Below are 20,797 nucleotides of genomic sequence, written 5' to 3'. Positions count from 1 at the left end.
GTGATAATAAATAATGCAAATAATAATAATACTTAAAATAATACAAAACAACTTATCACCTCTTGTTCTTTAGTGGCTTATTGGAACCTTAAGTATATTAACTGAGTTACAACCCCTGCAACTGTACATGAAGCTACTACACTAACTGCATCAGAGAGACCCCCAACCTAACTTTCAAAACTTGCCAACCGTGTCAACATCAGGCTTTGTTCTAATCAGTAGGTCTCTTTCTAGGCAAGCAGCAGTGGTGACAACATCCAGTCTTTTGTTATGAAGTATGCTGATTATGATCTTACTTCTCATTTTAACCTCGGCAGCTTGACATAAAAGTGTAACTGCTATTTACAAGACCTCTAGACTGAGCAAGTATGTGACAAAATGAGACATAAAAAAATATCAACGTAAAGCTATTAGTAAAATGTAAATAAAATGTCACTTACTTTCTTTCAAATATGTTCAACTATTATATGTGTAAAATATTTAATTCTACTTGATAAATTTCATAAAGTTTATTTTATTCTCAAACTTCTTAATAATTATGTTAATTCATGTTTAATAATAATGCATCCTACTTACGGATCTATTTTATTTTTCGAATGGTATTACAAAAGTAAAGTTCAGGCATAGATAATATTTTTAATTGAATTTATTCAGTTCCCATTTGCTCATAGGTCCTTAATTTCCATATGCAAAAATGTGTACAAACCCTATGAGAGCTCATTGTATTCAAGTTCTATGATTACTTTTTTATATAGGTGTGATTAAAAGTGTTTATTGTAAAATTCTTATCTTTTTTCCATACATAAGTGACTAATTAGACAATAATATTTCAGTGACACCTCCAAAAATTCATTACCTATCATAAAGAATTGCCATCAAACATGAATAAAAATTTCAGAAAAAAGACATTAACATTTGTAGCTTTAAAGTAATAGCCAGAAGTGCTTTTCTCGAGATTTTTTTTGGGGGGAGGTTCAGTTTGATGTATAACAAATGAAGAATGAAGTAGAACATAAAAAGACATTTAAGAGCTTTGCTTCTCTTTTTCTACTGTTTTAATTTTCTTTAAATCCTTAAATATTATTAGCCATTTATACACTTAAAATTAATTACTTATTTTATTTTAAAAATCATTCATGTAAATATCCAGTTCATTTCATGTAAATATCCATAAACTTGAGATTTTGAAATAATATAATTAAGGAAGGAACATGACCTGATCCTCTAACATGAAAAAAAAAAAAAAAAAAAAAAAAAAGTGTTATGAGAAATAGGATCAGAATGTTTTTATTATGTATTTTTATTATTAAATTCAAGTATTCAGTTGTGTATTTTGGAATTATATGCATTTGTTTTGTTTAAATTGTTAATATACTTGTGATTGTATAATTTATTACTGTATTTTTTAGGACATAAAAGCCTACGCTTGCTTAAAAGGTGATGGATTTCCTTATCCAATTATATCTGATGAAAAAAGGGAGTTAGCTGTATCTTTAGGCATGGTAGATCCCGATGAGAAAGATAAAGCAGGACTACCATTGACCTGTAGAGCTGTATGTAAATTTATTTTGATAGGAAGCATTTTCATGGATTATTTTCAATAGATGTATGAAAAGAAATTTTCTAAAAATTGTGTTCATTGTGGTATGGCCTTTTTATGTTTCAGTTTAAGGAAAGTAAAAAAAAAAAAAAAGTAATAGAAGATAAAAAAGATAATACTGTTCATCTACTAGCTAAGAAATAAAATATTATTGAAACAGTTTTATAAAAGAAGTTTAAAGAAGGAAGTTTAGCTGCTCAAAAGTCCATGTTTTTTTTTTTATTTCAATTGGTGAAGGAAATAGCATTGTTCTATGCATCAAAGTAATATCATATATTGAGCTTTCTATTTCAAAAGAAGCACTTAATATATGATGTAGCGCAAAAGAAATTACTTTCTCAGGAGATGATGATATTCTGGGAAGAAAATAATATAAGACAATTTTAAAAGGCCATTCTCATGTGTTTTTAATAAGCTAAAATTTAATTATAGCTTGGAAATAAGTATCACAAAAAGTATAAATGATTTGCTTCTATAGGTGAACTATAAAAGCAGCATTTCTTTTAGACATCAGTAATGTTATTTTTTATTGAGGTTCGGCAGACGTAAAGTTTAAATATGAACTTTTTTAACCCTTAACCCTCGGAATTTATTATTATAATACAGACCAACATATCAAAGGGGTATGGTTAAATTGTTATGGTATGTTTATCATCATAATAATACATGCGAACTTGGGTTAAAGAAATTAAAGTTAAGATAACATACATGAAAAATTGAAGTTATAATTCTTTATTACTGAGTTAATTTTTATGATCTTTCATAATATGAAATTTTTGAAAACAGTCCCCTAAATGCAACAAAGGGTTCCCAGAATATGTTGATGTTTGTTTTCATCCTCCAGTCATTTTTCTATAGGAGCATACTTGACTATATTTTTTATTTCTAGAATGTGAAATGTGCAGTGTTCAATCAAGTTGCTTTTCAAGTGTACTATGTTGACCCAAGGTTTTTTTTTTTTTTTTTTTTTTTTCCATTTGAAAATCTGCTCTCAATTCAGTAATCAATGCTTTACAAATTTGAAATGATTTAAGGGAATTTCTTGTTTTTCTTTACTTCTATGTACCAAAAATACGTATTAGTACTGTAGAAATCTCCAGCCCCAAAAATATTTCATCACCATTTAAAACTTATGCACAAAAAACAGGAAGCTGCATAATCAATAGCTCAATCAACGATGTGCATATTAAGCCACTTTGTTTGTATTATAGTCTAAAATATGTATATATTTCTAAATCTAAAATATGTATAGTTTAAAAGCATGCTGGATTTATTAGTATGTGAATGTCACTGCTGTGTATTATTCTGACATTTCGTATCCTAATTTTGTTTGTAATTTCTTATAATTCGCTTGGCTTTCTAGGCAAATAGCAAGTGCTATTTTTACAGCGAAAATATTTTTATGTAATAGCAGTAATTTCTTTGGACTGTACTAGAATGCCAAATGAGTTGCTTCTCTATCTGTGAAAGTACTACAAAAGTTCTTAGGAAGTTATAAGTATTTCATTTAAAGCTTGAACTTAACAATGGCACAATTTGTGCATACAAATCAAATTCCACTACTTGTGGCTACTAAATTGCAGAAACTCGGATTTTCAAATTTAAATGGGTTTGTAGCCAGAGGCGGCACAAATTGGCCTGTCTAAACTTTAATCTACTTTAAATTGCATGATTTATCTTTGGATAGCAAATTGGCTAATGCCAAATTAACAGATTGGCTAATAGGGAAAGCACAAATTGCAAGTGTTACTGCCAAATCCTGTATATCTGAAAATTCAAAATATTCAATATTCTTTAAATAGTTGTATCTCATTTGCATCCTGAGGGCTAATAAAAGGAGAAGTGACAATGCAGATCCAACTCATAGCTAAGTGAATTAATTAACATAAACTCTGTATATTCCTTTTCTGTATGTTTTTATGGAAAACCTTTTCTATTTGTTTTTATGGTATCTGTTAAATAGCACTTATTTTATAGCAGTTCTCTTGCTAATTCGATATTTGTGGAGTCTTTTGGCATACATGGGAAATCCTTGTGCAGCAGAAATTTTATCCGAAAACATTTTATATAACATTAAAGGTACTTTAGCAGTAATAGATACATCTTGATTTCTGAAAACAACCTTTCATAATAAGAAAGAATTGATTATATGCAGGGTGATTCAAAACTTATTGATCGAATTTCGTGAGGAGGTAGGCATGGTGTCAGCAAACCGATTTCACATAGGAAAGTATGTCTGCAAATACCAGTGTACAGCTCGCCCGACCACTCTTGCTGTAATCAATCAGTATACAAGCTGACTTACTAGTGATAAGCTGAATTGTTTTACTCATCAAGAGCTAGCATATATGAATCTCGCAAATAGCTAGGCAAGTTTATGAAGACTTGTACCTCAACAGATGAATACCACAGCATCAAATGCTTGCGCATGCTCATCACAATTTGTGCGAACATCTTTCACTGTGCAGCAACATGCAGGATATGGGGAGAAGATGACTGACGTGGTGAACACGTTCTACAGTCCATTGAAGATAATCCAGCGCACGAGTTATTTCTCTACAGCTTGGGTTCTCTCAGTCAGCAGTGTGGCGGATACGGCACGAGGAACGTGTACATCCTTACCATCCGCAAAAGGTGCAGTTACTGCATCCTAATGATTATCTGAAGCATGTGAAATTTGCTCAATGGTTCATGCTGAAAGGTGCCATGGACCCTAGTTTTTCAGCTTTTGTCCTTTTTACAGATGAAGCTTCATTCACTCGTGAAAGGTGACTTCTCATACCATGGTGTACAACAACCTGCATGGTATGAGAAGTCATGCTGCACAACAACGTTTTGCCGTTAATGTGTGGGTTGGAATTATTGATGACTGTTTGTTGGGACGGAACCTGTAGAGACATTAGGTATTTTTTGGAAGCAGGAAAGATGAAAAATTAGCAACCGCTTTCACCAGGAATCGAACAACGGACCTCTGGAAAACCGGCCCAGCGTGCAGAACCACTACACCACGAAGGCACGGTAGGAAGGCGGGAGAAGTACCTTATATACTCCCTCTTTTAGGGGACCCAATCGCCAAAATCCTGGGTGAGGAGAATCATCATCCAACACCCTTTTAATTTGGGTGCCGCTGTAGAGACATTAGGAATTTTTTGTAAGCAGGAAAGATGAAAAATATGCAACGCCGAGAATCGAATGGCGGACCTCTCAATTACGCGCTGAGCGTGCAGACCACTACACCGTGAAGAAGGTGGGAGAAATACCTTATAACCTTACTTACCACCCTGATTGGACAGCAGGCGAGACAGTGTTACCAACTTTTCTGGGGACTGTTCCTGCACATAACCACTGAGGTATGTGGTATCAATATGAACAGTTGTTGTACGTGGTTACCTGAACCGAAGATTTGGAACTTAGTGGATTGGCAGAGGTGGACCGATCGCATGGCCACCCAGATCACCTGATTTATTGCCAATGGATTTCTTTTTGTGGGAGGCAAGAAAAACCATGTTTACGAGACCCCCTTCGACAGTGAAATGGACCCTGTTGCAGGAATTGTTCGCAATATGCCGGGAGTTTTTGAAAGTGTTTGGTGGTCAATGCAGTGGTGCTGTGAATCCTGTGTTCATCTAAATGGTGGCAATTTTGAGCACCTATTGTGAACCTGTATTTTACCTTGTTGGAATAAAGGTCATATTCATTACCACTTAACTAACTTTTCCTTGTGTTATTAAAACTTGTCCATTTTGTTCATGTAGATGACTTTTGCAGACATACTTTCCTATATGAAATCAATTTCCAGATGTCTTTCATACCTTCCCATGAAATCTGAATGATAAATTTTGAATCACCCTGTATAGATAAATAGATCTATTCACTATGTGTGTGTCAGCTCATACATAAATTTTAATTTCCCATTGGTTTTTTAGTATTACAAGTTATAAAACTAATTTTCAAGTTAAATTTTACTGCAGATTCATCAGTGCTAAGAATGTAAGGCAATTTGGTGTGAAATATGGGGAAAATCTTTTATCTATTTATTCAGGTAACAGCAAGATTTTTGTAAATATTGTTACGAATGTTTTACATATGTAAATAATTTTAGTAAAATTTTATAGGTAACTAGTACTTTTTGTATAATCTGAAGGGGCGAAGTTTTGTCGAAAAAATAAAAATACAGGGGCAAGTCTGTTTAGCATTGAGTAAATGGTTATCTCGCTAAATTGTCAAGATATTGCAAGGTAACAATGGTTTTAAAGACTATTGTGACCATTTAAGTCCATTCCTTGTGTAACTATAATGGTTATTATAATTGAATGACTGTAATTGATCATATATACAGCTGTAACAATCCCCAGCCCGCATATGTCTTCCAGTAATTTTGAGAAATGGAAGGTAGTAGCGATTTTTTGGCAGCCGAGGAAAAAAAGGAATATGACTGGCCTCATTAGTTAACTAACATTCTAGTCTGTTACTCAAGGGCATTGCACTCATATTCAAAATTACTGTGATGAAGGCAAAAACTGCTTCTTTGTCAACATTTTCCATGTATTCCATAGAGAACTTTTGGTCATGTCTCGATAGGCGCTAATTTTTTTATTTGCATATACATTTCGTAATGTTATTTATCAGTTCAAGTAAAATATAATTATGCAAAGTATATTGGTTAAATTTTGTTTCATAGAATTTGGGAGTCCAAGTATTTTTGGAAGGTATATTGGGTGTATATTTTCATCATCTGTAGTGTCTTCCCATTAATCATTTTCATCTAAAACATTTATTTCTTTATCATTACTATATAAAAGTCTTTGAGTTTCCTTCGTTTAGGGCACACTACTTTAGTGTTATCAGAGTTATTGTCAGAAGCACTACTAGTGTCACAATTATTGTTAGAATTACAATCTGCAGTAGCACTATTTACATTCATGTTATGTAACTGTAAATCCCACTCATCTTCATTGTTAGAAATATCATTTTCCATTGTAATTATTTGATTACACAATGGATTTATGAAGAGTAAATATTTAGTAATGATGTAGTGTGCAATCTACAGTTTTTAATTAGTTATTTATGTGGGGGGTGATGTCTTATCATTAAATATAGATCACATCCACTGTTCAGAACATCAGGTTTTATTCCCATCATCATCAACATCAGGTTCAACAGAAGAAAAGATAAACAGAATGAATATATATACAGATGAATTGATTATGTTTAGGAGAGAAATCATAACACTTCCAGGTACATGATACAGCTGACCACCTACATGTGGTCACTTTAGATAAGTCCAGGTATTTTTTCTATGCTCTTGATGCAGTCCAGGTATTTTTGCTAGCTCCTTCACGAGTGTTGCGCTAAACCGCTTCTCTCGGACTTTCCCTACCAAGTGAAGATGCGTGGGTTCCTATTTTAGATGCAGATAACACCATCTGGTGCATCGTTGAGGCACTAATCCCACAGCGCTTGGCCATCGACATGTGAGGACCTTCAAATACTGGAACACATCTGTAAAAACAAAACAAACACACACACAAAAGTTTGAAAAAACAGTTTGCAATAGAATTAGCTCAGGTTACAATTCCATACAAAACCAGAGTTTCATGTGGTCAGCCAAAGTGGAAGTTGCTTCAGGTCCTTCAAGAGATCCTACTTTTGCTACATCGTAGCAGTCATGTGTCTTATCCTTGACCACTTTATAAGGTCCTAAGAATTTAGGCCTTCGCTTGAGACTTCCCCCTATCTGGGTTCTTTTAATGGCTACTAGGTCGTTGACTTTGTAAATTGGAGTGGTTCTGTGATGTCGATTGTATTGTCATCGGTTCTCCTATTGGACTTTTAAGATATTCTCTTTGCCGTCTTAACAGATAGACTTTTTCTCCTGGATTGGGGAGTTCAGAAAATCTTCATTAAAGATTTCTTTGATTCTTTGGTCTGCCTTGTTTCTCATTTTCATGACTGTCATCAATTCGATAGGAGTGAATTTTGTAGATCTTCTAACGGTGATGTTGATGATTCATTGGACGTCAGGAACAAACTTGAACCATTTAGCAGGATTATCTATTGACAGTTTTGCAAGCACTGGAATAAGAGCTCCATGAATTCTTTCAAGCTGGCTGTTGGCTTGAGGCACTACTGTTGTAATTTGCATGTGCTGAATACCTTCATCTCTACAGTAATCTTCAAAGTCCTTTGAAGTGAAAGCAGATCCCTTGTCAGAGATAATTCTTGAGGAATTTCCGAAGACAGCTTGTTGGATTTTTACCTTCTGTACAGCTTCTGCTGCTGATGGTGTCTTGACTGGGAAAAACCAGACGAATTTTGCAAAAGCATCTACCACTGTAAAGATAAGTGGATATCTCTTATCTGTAGATGGCAAGGATCCTGTGAAATTGATGTGGTATGTGCTTAAAGGAATGTTGCTCTTTGGTATTGGGTTCAGCAGATATTCTGCTTTGCCTCACTTTTTATTACAGAGGATTCACTCAACACAGTTCATTAGAACTTGCTCTATTTTCTTTGTAGCGTTTGAAATATGAAAATCTCTTTTGAACAAATCTTCTGTCTTCTGTACAGCAAAGTGTCCTTTGTTATGTATGTGACGAATAATCTCTAATTCCATCGCTTCCGGCACAACGATGAGTTCTCAATCTTCCTTCTGCAGAATACAAGACATTATCTTTTAGCAGGTAGTCATGTCTGAGTCCTTTCTCGCCCAGAGTTTTCAATAACTGAAGACGCTCATCAGCCTCTTGCGCTGTTGCAGTCTTAGTGGCAATTGCACCTTGCGAACGATACCTGCTCAGTGCGCCGTGTCTTATCTGTTGAATTGATCAGTAGATAACTTCATATTCAAACTCTTTGAGTAGTAATGCCCATCTAGCTATTTTTGGAATATTTTGATTTTTGTCCTTAAGAGATAACTTTGAAATTTGTTTTAAGGCTTCAACAATCGCTAGCACTTTGAGTTTATAACTCGACATATTTTCTTGTTGGGGTGATATTTTCTTACTCATGTAATGGATGGGATGCAGCTGTCCATCATCTGAGCGATGAAGCAACACTGAATCGAAACCATGACTGCTATCGTCTGTATGTAACTCCAAAGGTTTGCCCTGTTTGAAAATATGAAGGGCCAGACTTGTAGATAAAAGTTCTTTCAATTTGTTAAATGCCTCTTTTTGATCAGGCTTGAATCTGAATTGTACTCTGTTATGAAAAGATCACTTAGTGGTTTCGCTATTTTCGAATAGTTGGCAATAAATTTCCTAAAATACCCGGCTCTGAATCTGCTTAAGGTTTTTGAGCCCTGTTTTTTTTTAAGAGGAGCGAATTGTACCATCCTTAATGAGATACCTGAGAAATTCTATTTTTCTTTTCAAAACTCTTCGAGCATTTCTTAAAATTGATCTCCAAACCGTATTCTTTGGCTATTTCCAAAACGCGTTTTAACTTTTCTAAACCACCTTTCTCGTTTCGCGCTGGAATAATAAAATCATCCATATAAGTAACAACAGTGTCATCCCAAATTAAATCTCTAAACACATTATAAATAAATCTTTGGAACACACTCAGTGACGTGCACAAACCAAAAGGCACTTTTAGGAATTCGTACAGACCTGCATGTGTAATATATGCCAAATATTTAGTGCAATGTTCCTCCACCAGAACATAAAAGAAAAAAAAAAAAAAAAAAAAATTTTTTTTTTTTTTTTTTTTTTTTTAAGTCTAACATTGAATAAACCTTTGCTTTACCCAAATGATTAAAAACCTCTTCTACCTGTGCCATGGTAAAAGAATCCTTAACTATGTTTTTATCCAAATTCCAGAAGTCAACTCACATCCTCATCTTATGACATTTTTTTCTACACAAAACAGTTAGCGAATCATATTCCGAACAAGATGGCTTTATAACCCCATGCCTTAACTGCTCCTGTATTTGGTAATCAACAATTTTTTGGTCAGCAAAAGGTATTTTCCTTGAATGCTGAGAAACTGTAATTTCATCTTTTAATATTACTTTGATTTTCAAGTCTATACTGTGCGGCTTTTCTCATGGTTTATACTCTTTAATAAGAGTTGAAACAGTATTACATAATCCTTTATCTGTAATGTGTGTTAAGTCTATTTCACGGTCTCCTTCAGTGGCTGCAAAAATAAAAAGCAAAAAATTCCTTTTCGAAGAGATGGAGTCATTTTTCATATTGCATGATCATCAGCCTATCAGAGCAGATGCCAACTAAACATGAGAGGAGGGAATACAATCTGCTATCAACTCATAAACCATCACTATCTCTAGTTCAATTTGTTTTTCGCTTTCGCATAAAAAAATAAATAAATAAACTTAGCCTCTTCCGCTTGAACCATGTGACTAAACTTTTGATTTCTATTAATCCAGAAACTATCAATTCACTCCCAGAATCTATTAAACATTTTATTTTCTTACCATCAATCAACATTGCAATAAATTGTAACTCATTCCTAGCTGCACTCTTCGACCAAATCTTTAAATCAGATATCTTTTTTTGAGATAAATTTTCCTTCTTTTCGAAACATTTAGGGCAGTCAGTCTTTCACAAAATGAAACAGTTCACCCTTATTCCCACATACATAGAAAATACGTTCTGTTTTACTACTATTTTGATTTATGAGTTTATACCCTGAATCCTTCAAATTGCTCTGTGCGTTTCTAAGATTGTTTTTGGAAAAATTAAGCTTTTTATTTTCTGGAGTTTTGATTTGCTTGTTACTGGTATCAGCTAAAGACTTACCCCTGCATGAATAAAATAAATAACATTCTCTCCCCAATTGATTAGGTGGGAACCAATTTTGGCCCTGACAAATACTAATATAATATAAATAATAATCACAAATACGAATACTATAGTTTTCTTTGTTTTATAATAAAACGTTTCATACAACTTGTCAGATACAATGACATCACACTATTTCTTAAAATCATCTACTTGTCTTAACCTACGATAATAATCGAAAGTTGCACTGAGTCGAGACGCGAACTGAACATGCGATTCAGATGAATATCTCTGCGTACTTTTAAAATTATTCAAGCATTCGTTTGGTGTCAGCTTAAATTCTTTCAAGATTAGTGCTTTTAATTTATCATAATCTGTGATTTCTTGTTCAGAAGCATACGTTAAAACATGAGTACATTTATCACCTTATAAATTAATCAGTATAAAAGTAAAAAAGTTGTATAAAAGGTGTAAAAAAACTATGCTGACCTGCTATTGTTTTGTAAGATGTTGCTCTGTATTTTTAGAAATATGTAATTCGAAATATTTGTTTAGAATTAGCAATGAAGAAATAAAACCTGCAACCACTGTTTTCAGGCAGTGAGAAAATTGAATTTAGTTTTATGCGCATTAAACACATTCAATTTTATGCAAGAGGTGTATTGGAATTAAACTGCAGACTTATTTTTCATTCATTTTTTAGAACTTATTATTTTCTTTTAAAAATAAGAGAGATACATGTATATTTTTGAGTTAACTATCTGCATATGTTTTAGCAAGAATAAATTGCATAAATTTGTAATAAATGAAAAAGTAACTTTATCTAAATTTTATCAGCTGTATTAATTTCTTTAAAAAAGTTTTGAAGTAAATTAATGGAATATGACAAGCATTTATTCTTATAGGTGTTTATCATTGGACCTGATAAGAGGTTGAAACTCTCCATGTTGTATCCTGCTAGCACTGGACGTAACTTTAAGTAAGAATCTTTATATACATTTCAAATAGTCATTTAAAAGGAAGGGTGAAAAATATTAGATGTCTGAATATTATATATCATAAATTAAGGTGAAAAAAATGTGCGCTACATAATATGTAAATTGGAAAGGGATATTTCTGTTCTATAACTAAAATGTACCTTTAAATCCCCTCCCCCTTTAAAACACTGAAAGTTATATGCAATAAAATATGGTGCATTTGGATTATGAGTGATGCAATTAAATTGTTAGCTTATAAGCTTAGAAATGAAAGCCACAGGGAGATAAGTTACTGTAATAAATATTAAGAATAAACAAAGACCATAAGATATGTTACTATAATAATTTCAGGTTCTAAGATAAATTTCAAACTAACTTTCTTAGGAATGCATACCTGCTGTGGAAGTAGTTGATATTCATATATGTGTAGGAAAAAAATCTAATAACTAATTCAGCCATGCCATTCATTCACCAGGAATCAAACTTATTATTAAATAATTTGTATTCAGGTTGCTTATCAGTTTAGCCACAACTAGCTTGTTAATATTAAGTTAAAGTTATTATTTATCATTATGAATGGTAACAATAATCACATTTTTGGAAGTTTGTGGTACTCATTTTTAGATTTCTAGCAGTAGAATTTTTATAGAAATTCAGTGTAAATGAATCGCTTGATATAGTATATCAAATTGGAGGTAATGCATTCGCTCTTATTTCAACGAATGGAAGATGCTACCCTAGATGCTAATTATTTGTACTATCTTCTGTTTTCTGTGACTGAATGATACTTTTACAGAGTTTGCCATGCATAATAATAAATATATGCCATATAACTTTAGAATGAATGAAATTATATTTGGGAAGTTAATGTGGGAAGGCCTTTCTTAAGACAGTTGACTGAGTGATTAAAGCAGCAAAACACAGGTAGTTCACCCTAAATTATATTTTTAATGATTGAAAATGCCAGTTACCTGAGATTTCTAGGGTTGCCACATTTGGCGAGAAATCGCCCACTTGCCAACAAAATTGGCGATATGCCATGTATGGATGGAGAACCTTTTGGAACGAATTCTTACCGGTTTAGCCCAGAATGTTCTCGAAGAAAAGCCAAAAACTATATAAACCCTGCTGGTACTCGGAGAGAGAGTTCGAGATAGTCAGTCCATGCGGAGTTGATCAAGTTGACAGCCGGGCCGAGTGGGTCGTCGAGTGCATCGAAAGAGTCTCTTAGTATATTGCAGTTAGTGCATCGTCAAGAGAGTGTGTTGAGCTCCGGGAAAGTCTGAACCGAAGAGTCAGGAGCTGTGCTCTGTGTGTTGTCAAGTGCATCGCGAGTTGTAGTGTGGAGAGTCTCGAGAGTACGTGGAGTTCCGAGAACGACCAAGCAAAGTCGGGAGCTGTACTCTGGTGCTTTGCCATGAAGCTGTCTGCATTGTGATAAGACAAACATGAAAACAAGGTATATGAAAGAAAAAACTAAATCAAAACGTAGCGCAAATACTAATTAATGCAGACAATTTGAAAAGGGCTTTTGGTAACAATGCTGTTATTTCTCAGCCAAAACTAGTGAAGCTTTCAAAATTGAGTATCTCAAAGTATTATAGTAATGTAAGCATGTTGCTTGATTTTTGGAGCTAGTTTAAAAATTTCATTCATGGAAAAGGAAATTTATCTGACATTGCAATTTTTTTATATCTGAAAAGTTTGTTAGGGGAATAGCGTTGAATGCAATTAAAGGATTTGTTCTAACAAGAGGAAATTATAATAAAAATATCATCATTTTGCTAAAAGAATGTTTCAAAATGAATGACATTGTAATTAATAGTTATATGACAAAGCTATTAAGTCTAGATCCAATGAAGCATGCTTGTGGTATTGCTCTTCAAAAATTGTATGAAGAAGAAACTAAATATTCTATTCCTGGAAACTGTAGTTACTGGAAGTAACAATCATTTATTGTGCCTGGTTTTATTGAAACTGATTCTAGAAAAGATAGATTTAGAATACAATAGAAAAAGGAAATCAGAAACAGAATTTGATGTTTTGGAATTTGTTGAATTCTTAAAAATTGAAACAAACAGAATGTCATGATGCATCATCCATCTTATTACACAATTCAAAGAAATAAAAAAATATGACAGTTCCTAGAAACTACTTTAAGGTGAAATAAATACTAATAAAAAAAAAGCAAAAGCATATCAGTCAACCAAAAGCAGCTTTTTAATTAGTGTAAAATTTAATTGTGGATTTGGCGACACAGAGCAACATTCATTTCAATGTGAAGTTCTTTTGCCTGCTAAAAAAACAAAACAAGCTAAAAGTCAAAGTGTATATGCAGAGTTTTAAATTCTGTAAAAAGTCAGATTTGAATGTTATTTGTAGATCTGTATTAAATCCTTGTAGAAAAATAATCGTAATAGTCACAAGAAGATTTGCTTCAAAAAAAATTTTTTTTAAACTGAAAGTTCACTGAATAAATGTATTAATACAAAAGTGAATGAGTACAAACAATAATTTCATCTGTATCACTGCAAGCAAGTAAGGAACTTAAATTCATTTTTGTATTACGTGAGAACCGTAATTAATGCCTTACAGGTCAAAAATTATCTGGGTATTATTTGATACTGCTTCAGTGCATTCCTGTATTTTGAAATCATTAGAGGATGATTTAAAACTTCCAATTATCAGAAGAGAGAATTTAATTACTCATGTGTTTGGAAATCGCAATCCAATATAATTTGGCCACTCAGTGTATATTGATAATCTGTTGGTAGGAACATAATTCGTATTTGAAGCTTGAAATTGATCCGCTAATGCAAAATTCATCTTGACACAGCTATAAATCTGAGAAAACAGCAAACGAATTCAAAGGAGCTTTTGAAAATTTTGAGTGGTACAGGATTTAAAAATCATTTAATTTCTAAAAATTGTATAGTACCACTGAAAATACTGGGTGTAGTTTAAAATGCCATAACAAATGAATTTAATTTTGAGGTTTCTTCTATTTTGCTATTGTTAGAGAATAGACAGAATGCAAGAAGAAGTGTTTTGAAATAAGCATGTAAAATGTATTACCAGTTAGATTAATTACACCAGCTGTAATTAGTGAAGATTTTTTTTTCCCAAGAACTATGGGAGAGAGGTGTAGGATGGGATAAATAGGTAAGTGAGGGTTTTGAAAATTAAATGGGTTTATTGATGCAGATACATTTCTAAACTGGAAACTTTGTTAATACCTATCATTTCAAAACAGACCTCAATGAAATCCAAATACATATTTTTGCTGACTAGTGAATTCGTATACGGGGCTGTTGCATATGTCCACTACAAAACATCAGATGAACAATTCTGAAGTTAGCTTACATGTAAATACAGAGTAGCACCAGTAAAGAAGTTAACTTTGCTATAGTTAGATCTGATGAAAGCATTGATTGTTGCAAAAATACACAACTTTTTAAAAACCACTTTTCACAGAAAGATAATTACTGCTTTTAGACTGATTCCTCATTAGCCCTCTGCTAGATCTGTGGAAATGCCAGCAGTAGAAGTTATTATGAATAGTTATTGAAATTTAAAAAAAAAAAAAAAATCTGATCCAGCAAATTGGAGACATTGCAGCAGTCGAGATAATCCAGGAGATGCAATATGAAAAGAGTAGAAACCTGTTGGATCAAGAACAACAAAAAAAATTTTCTGGAATACTTTAAAAATTTGAAAGATGAAAAATGCAGTTCCAAAGAATAAGATTCAAGATATATGCCTAACAATAGACGAGTAAAAAATTATTCTTATTCCTGCAAAGCACAGGTTTACTGAACTCATACTCATTCTGTGTTAAGACCATAAATGGTTAAAATAAATAAATATTTAAAAAAAAAAAAAAAAAAACTGCATGTATATTGTCTGAATGCCCTTTTGCATGCAGACATAAAATATGTTATCTGATATTTCTGTCAAAACGCAACAAAATTCAGAGTATTCTATATGTTGGAGTATTAATACAAGTGCTATTAATATTGCTTCATTTTAAAGTGTACTTTTAATTGTATTTTAACAAATGCTTTTTTTTTCCCCAGTGAGGTTTTAAGAGTTGTGGACTCATTGCAATTGACTCATAATAAAAATGTTGCTACACCTGTTGACTGGAAGGTAAGCAAAAGTTTAGCATTTAGTTTGCAAAGATAACATGTAGAAGAAAGAATATAATATATCGGTAGGCATCAGCTGTGAATGTGTATTTCAAAATACAATTGCTTTATATTGCAGATTTTCAATTTCACTGCACTAAATCAATGTGTATTAGTAAGCATTGACTTTTTTTTCCAAAAATTTATTCATAAAGTATTAAAAAGAATTTTGTAATAAATTTTCTCAATTTGGAAATTAAATATGGAAATTTTCTATTCCCTATATATTTTACAGAACCAAGTCCGAGATCAGGACTTCTGCAATTCCAGAGTTGTGATTTTTCTGGATATTAGATCCTCAGTATAAAACTAGAAAGATGGCACATAGGAATTATAAAATAAAAATATGAAATTAGTCTGCTTGAGCCAAAGGTCTTGTCATAAACAATAATTAAAATGAGTAAGAAATTCTTAGTTTGAGGTACTTGTTCAAACAGAATTAAACTAGTAAAACGAGATCCTTAAAAAAAAAATTTAAAAAAAAAAATTTCCAGATATTCTCACAGTTTTGCATATATAAAAAAGATCCGAGTTCATCTGAAACATTTAAAATTTTATGATAAAATAATTGCAAATGCTGTTTTAAGTCTCAAATGGTTGGTTCACTTTGTACCATTTTAGATGAAATTTTCAAGTATCTTACATAGTAGTTTTAGTGATTTTCTTTAGATTCTTTGTTTATCATTCAATAGATGTAATTCTGTGTTTGCACCTATTTCACGGAGATAGGAAATTATGCTTACCTTTACATTTTTATATTTAGTTTACGTTCCCACTTTTTTACTTTACTTTGTAATTAATATATATATATATAGTGAAGTTATCAAAATACCAAGTCCCAAATTCTAAAGACTAAAATTTGTACTTTTATAGCAAGGAGGAGACTGTATGGTACTGCCAAATATTAAAAATGAAGATTTGCCAAAACTTTTTCCCAAAGGAGTTACTGTTAAAGAATTGCCATCTGGAAAACCTTATTTACGTATTACTCCTCAGCCATAAATTTGGAATGCCAGCAGGAAAGAAAAGTGCAGCTGTTCCAAGAGTTTAGCATTTCTAAAAACAATGTTGTATTTGGAGTTACTTTAGTATGCCTCTTTTAGTATTTTCTTTGTAACAAATCCAAAATCTTCTGTCTCTGTAAGAGTGAATTTCTCTTAAATACTCAAATGTATACTTGTATCTTAAATGCATGTGCCTTATTGACATATCATTTAAGTTTGATGCTTATGCCTTATTAAGGCTATGTTTACATTTGTTTGTGCACCCCCCCCCATTTTATTGAAAGTTTAGAAAATATTGTTATGAGAGTGAAAAGCATTTTAATTCATTTTAAAACTGTTGGTTATAATGAAAAATGTTAATTTGTTTTTGAACATTAAACTGCATTTAAATTTTTTGTATAAATGCCTTGTAATTTTCTTATCTTTCTGAGCAACATTGACCGCCTTATCCAGTCATGAGATTTTTTTTTTTTTTCCTTTTGGTATATATTAGTTGATAATTTAAAATATACTTTTCTTTCAATATCATTTCAATGTATGGAAGTTTATGAAAATGGAGACTAAAATAGGTAATTTAGCTATTAAATACGGTTTCAGTATAGGTTTTAATTAGCAGGTCCAAAAAACCATGCCATTTTGTCTGAAAATTTGTTCAAATGTGTGAAATTTTGTATTGGTCCAAGTAAAATTTAAGGAATTATTGCTAAAAGACTGCAGAAGAAGTATAAAACTTTAATTGTAAGTAATCAAAAATACATGCCATGAAAACTATAATTTTAATGATGTACTGTTTCACTAAAAAGAAAAGTGAGTATGATACAATTCATGAATCCTACAAGGTATGGAAATCCTAATCTTTTAGATGAGATCAGCAACTGAAATGAAAATTAAAATCAAATCTGTTATTTTCTAAACTGCATAGATAAGCATCTTTTAACCCCTTAATGCACCAATAATTTCCAATAATGCAAATTTCAGAAAAGTGGTCTTTTTCCACCAATTCTTATTTTATTTTTTATTTTAATTTAACTCACCTAAAAGTTAGCTGATATATTCTGTTGTATTCATATCTGAAAAAAGTTTCTTGAATGTATTTATTCAGTACCAGAGTTAACTGTGTGGAATGCATTAAGAGGTTAAAGGGAAGCACATTAAGAAAAGAAAACTGATAAAATCATTGTGCCATATAAATCCTTCTGTGGCCTTTATTTTCACAACCACTGGCTACAGACATATTTCCAATTACAAAAATGTTTCAAATAATATGAATATTAAAATTTTTGGCATTTTCAAGTTCAAAAATGAATTTTGTAAAAATGACAAACTTAACTTTCATATTTCATTCATGCTTTTTTTAGACATGTTTAGGAAATGTTTATACTTTTTATAAAAAATTTTACTCCTGTATGATAAAAACTGAGTTTAAGTTTCAAAAAGTTATCTGAATACGATTTGAAACTTTAATGTATTAACAGAAATTTTTTCAAAAAGGAGGCAGTATTCAGAGAATCTTCTAGAAAACAGTGAGAGGCTCCACTGAAAATTTAGTGTTTGAAAGCTATGAATGTGTTAAAAATTCTTTTAGAATACTACATATAACAAAATTATAAATTAAAGCATGCTACACATTAGTAAATTGCATGAAATAATGAGAATGACATTTAAGGAAAAAAACATGAACTGGCCCCTCAACGCAAACCCAAAATTTTGGATTTAAATAAGCTCCCAACCTCCCCCCCCCCAAAAAAAGGAATTATCCAAATGGAATGAAATTCAATAGATGTGATATACTTGTACAGAAAAACAAATACCGTATTTGACGGCATATAAGACGCACCCTTATTTGGAAGGCCACACACAAGGAAAAAAAGTTTCAATAGTCCAAACTTATAATGTGGTTTCTTAGTTCTCAAGTTTCGTAAAAGCCAAATAAACAATCATTGAATGCAATTACCAAACATATTTTATTAAGGAAAATTAACAAACGACAAGCTATTTTGAACATATGTAAATTTCAATAATGATTAAATGAATGAATGGCAAGCAATCAAACATAATACAAAATAAAGCAGAAACAACAACAACAACAACAACAACAAAAAAAAAAAAAAAAAAAAAAAAACAGATTTAAGGAAAATGTTGCCTATCATGAAATTAGACTTTAATCACTTTCAAAACAATAAAAATCCTTTTCACTATCATCATCATCGAAAACGAGAATATCGTCATCACTACTGTTTCCATCATCGCTTGTATCACCTTCTTCGAATAATGCGTTGTCTTCTGTTCCGTCAAGAGCATTACTGATTCCGCACTTCTTAAATGACTTAACAATTACTTCAGCCTTTATGTCCTCCTAAGATCTTTTTACGCACTTGCACACTTGTGAAATAGAAGGCCGCTTCAATTCTACCTGAGGGCGTGATGTGGCTCTCCTATCCACTTGTTCCATCGTTCTCACACTTTTTTCTTAAATGGCTTATTCACTGATACATCTAAAGGCTGCAATTGGCTAGTCAGTCCACCAGGAATGACAGCTATCTGGGTTTATAATTCTTTCACTTTATTCTTTATGGTTTCAGTTCTATAGGCACTAAACTGATCCAAAACCAAAAGAGAGGGTTTTCTTAAGAGTCCACCAGGTTGCAAACAAATAGTTTTAAACACCGATACCGACACGTTTATACAGAGTAGCACAGATACTGACACGTGTGTCGGCTGAGTCAAAGAAAGTCTATGTAAAGAAGGAAAGGCTCCACAGACATAATGTGACTGTCGAACCTGTTTGAACTTCGACATCAGCTTCGAGCTTTGGTACTTTTTGGCAACAGATATTTCACGTATGTGCAAAATAATTATGGCAGATGTAGAAAAAGTTATGTGTGTCTAAACCTTTATACGGGCTAAAAATAGCATTCAGTATTGAAAGTTAACCTGTGTCCTTCACGTATAAGACGCAGGTAGCTTTTTTGAGACCAAATTTAGGAAAAAAAGTACATCTTATATGGTAAGTACAATTTCATAAAAAGTGATGATTTATTCAAGAGAAAAAAATTCACAAAGTGGACATGTCAATAATGCATTGGTCCACCCTTATGCAAGCAGTTATTCAGTTGGCATTGCTTGATAGAGTTGGTGGATGTCCTCCTGTAGGAGACGTTGTGCCAAATTTTGTCCAAATAGCGTGTTAGGTCCACAGAATCTCAAGATCTGCCCATAATGCACCAAACATTCTCAAACATAGAGAGATCTGGCAACTTTGCTGGCCAAGGTTGTGATGAGCAAGTACAAAGACGAGCAGTAGAAGCTATAGCTGTGTGTGAGTGGGCATTATCTTGCTGAAAGGTAACCCCAGGATGGTATGATACGAAAAGCAACACAACGGGCATAGAATATCTTCCAACAAACCACTGTTTAATAAGTATGACAACCAAAGTGGTCCGATTATTAAATGAAATCAAAAGCATGCAAAATTCACAGTTTTCAGCTAAAGAATATGTATGGCAAGACAAACAATGCCAATTAACTTCAAGCAGCGCTTTGGAGAACTGGAACACAATGCTTTCAGACAAATATGCTCTCATACACAAAGCAGAAGCGAGCCATAATGTCTTACTGACGAAATGACTGGTTTTATGTGAAATGTAGAGATCAAGTACTTTCAGAGGCTCAAAATCACTTTTTGGGGGTGCAATAACAAAGTCAAGCTACATAAAAATAATGAGAAATTTTAGAATAAGAGAAAGTCAGGGGGTATATGTTCTAAATCAGTTGGCAGAAGTCAAGTCGGAAATCGGGGTCTTCTGGCTTAATTAGAAGCCCCTGTAACCCTATGTTTCCGGTGGAGATCCACTTTTTTGGGGAGGGGGGAAGCATTTCATGTTACATTATGCAAGAGATACAATTTTACACATAATTTCAATAAAAATAGTTTACACACACACACAGAATTTATAACAATATATTGCTCTTACTCTATGCAAGTATAAAAAAATTGTTACTTACCATTCATAGGCATTTCATCAATTTGCGTTGAATAGTACTGCTCAATATCACGCAAAATTCTGATATCATCATTTTTAACAAAATTTATTGCAACACCTTTACGTCCAAATCGACCAGATCGTCCTATCCTATAAGATAATATGGCAGCAAAAGTAATTTTAATATTGCGAAAAGAATCGGTGCCAGTGAATTTTTTTTAAAGAACATAATTTCCAAATTACGGAGATGTTCTCAAAATAACATTTTGAAAGTATGGAAGAAGTATTTAAAAATCAAG

The 20,797-nt window shown here is 32.5% G+C and overlaps 2 protein-coding genes across 3 annotated transcripts in view; one reads left to right on the top strand and one right to left on the bottom strand.

Annotated features, from left to right (window-relative positions):
* The window catches only part of LOC118202344 (peroxiredoxin-6-like), a 44,904-nt gene extending 27,986 nt beyond the window's left edge, over positions 1-16,918 (top strand). Inside the window, exons 3-6 of the mRNA XM_085814426.1 lie at positions 1,410-1,553; positions 11,253-11,326; positions 15,401-15,473; positions 16,385-16,918. Coding sequence (XP_085670552.1) covers positions 1,410-1,553; positions 11,253-11,326; positions 15,401-15,473; positions 16,385-16,513 — 420 coding nt within the window. The 3' untranslated portion in view covers positions 16,514-16,918. The remainder of the gene's footprint in view (positions 1-1,409; positions 1,554-11,252; positions 11,327-15,400; positions 15,474-16,384) is intronic.
* A 309-nt stretch (positions 16,919-17,227) lies between these two features.
* The window catches only part of LOC118190457 (eukaryotic initiation factor 4A-III), a 41,959-nt gene continuing 38,389 nt past the window's right edge, over positions 17,228-20,797 (bottom strand). For both annotated transcript variants that reach the window (XM_085814423.1, XM_085814420.1), the window contains exons 10-11: positions 20,521-20,648; positions 17,228-17,390 (exon numbers count right to left, since the gene is read on the bottom strand). In XM_085814423.1, coding sequence (XP_085670549.1) covers positions 17,374-17,390; positions 20,521-20,648 — 145 coding nt within the window. In that variant the 3' untranslated portion in view covers positions 17,228-17,373. The remainder of the gene's footprint in view (positions 17,391-20,520; positions 20,649-20,797) is intronic.

The sequence above is a fragment of the Stegodyphus dumicola genome, chromosome 1 (assembly GCF_044657685.1).
Source record: "Stegodyphus dumicola isolate Sdum_Otavi_A_Nest chromosome 1, ASM4465768v1".
Classification (NCBI taxonomy): Eukaryota; Metazoa; Arthropoda; class Arachnida; order Araneae; family Eresidae; genus Stegodyphus; species Stegodyphus dumicola.
Note: the sequence above shows the minus strand (reverse complement) of the source record. Positions and strands in the feature narration are given on the sequence as shown.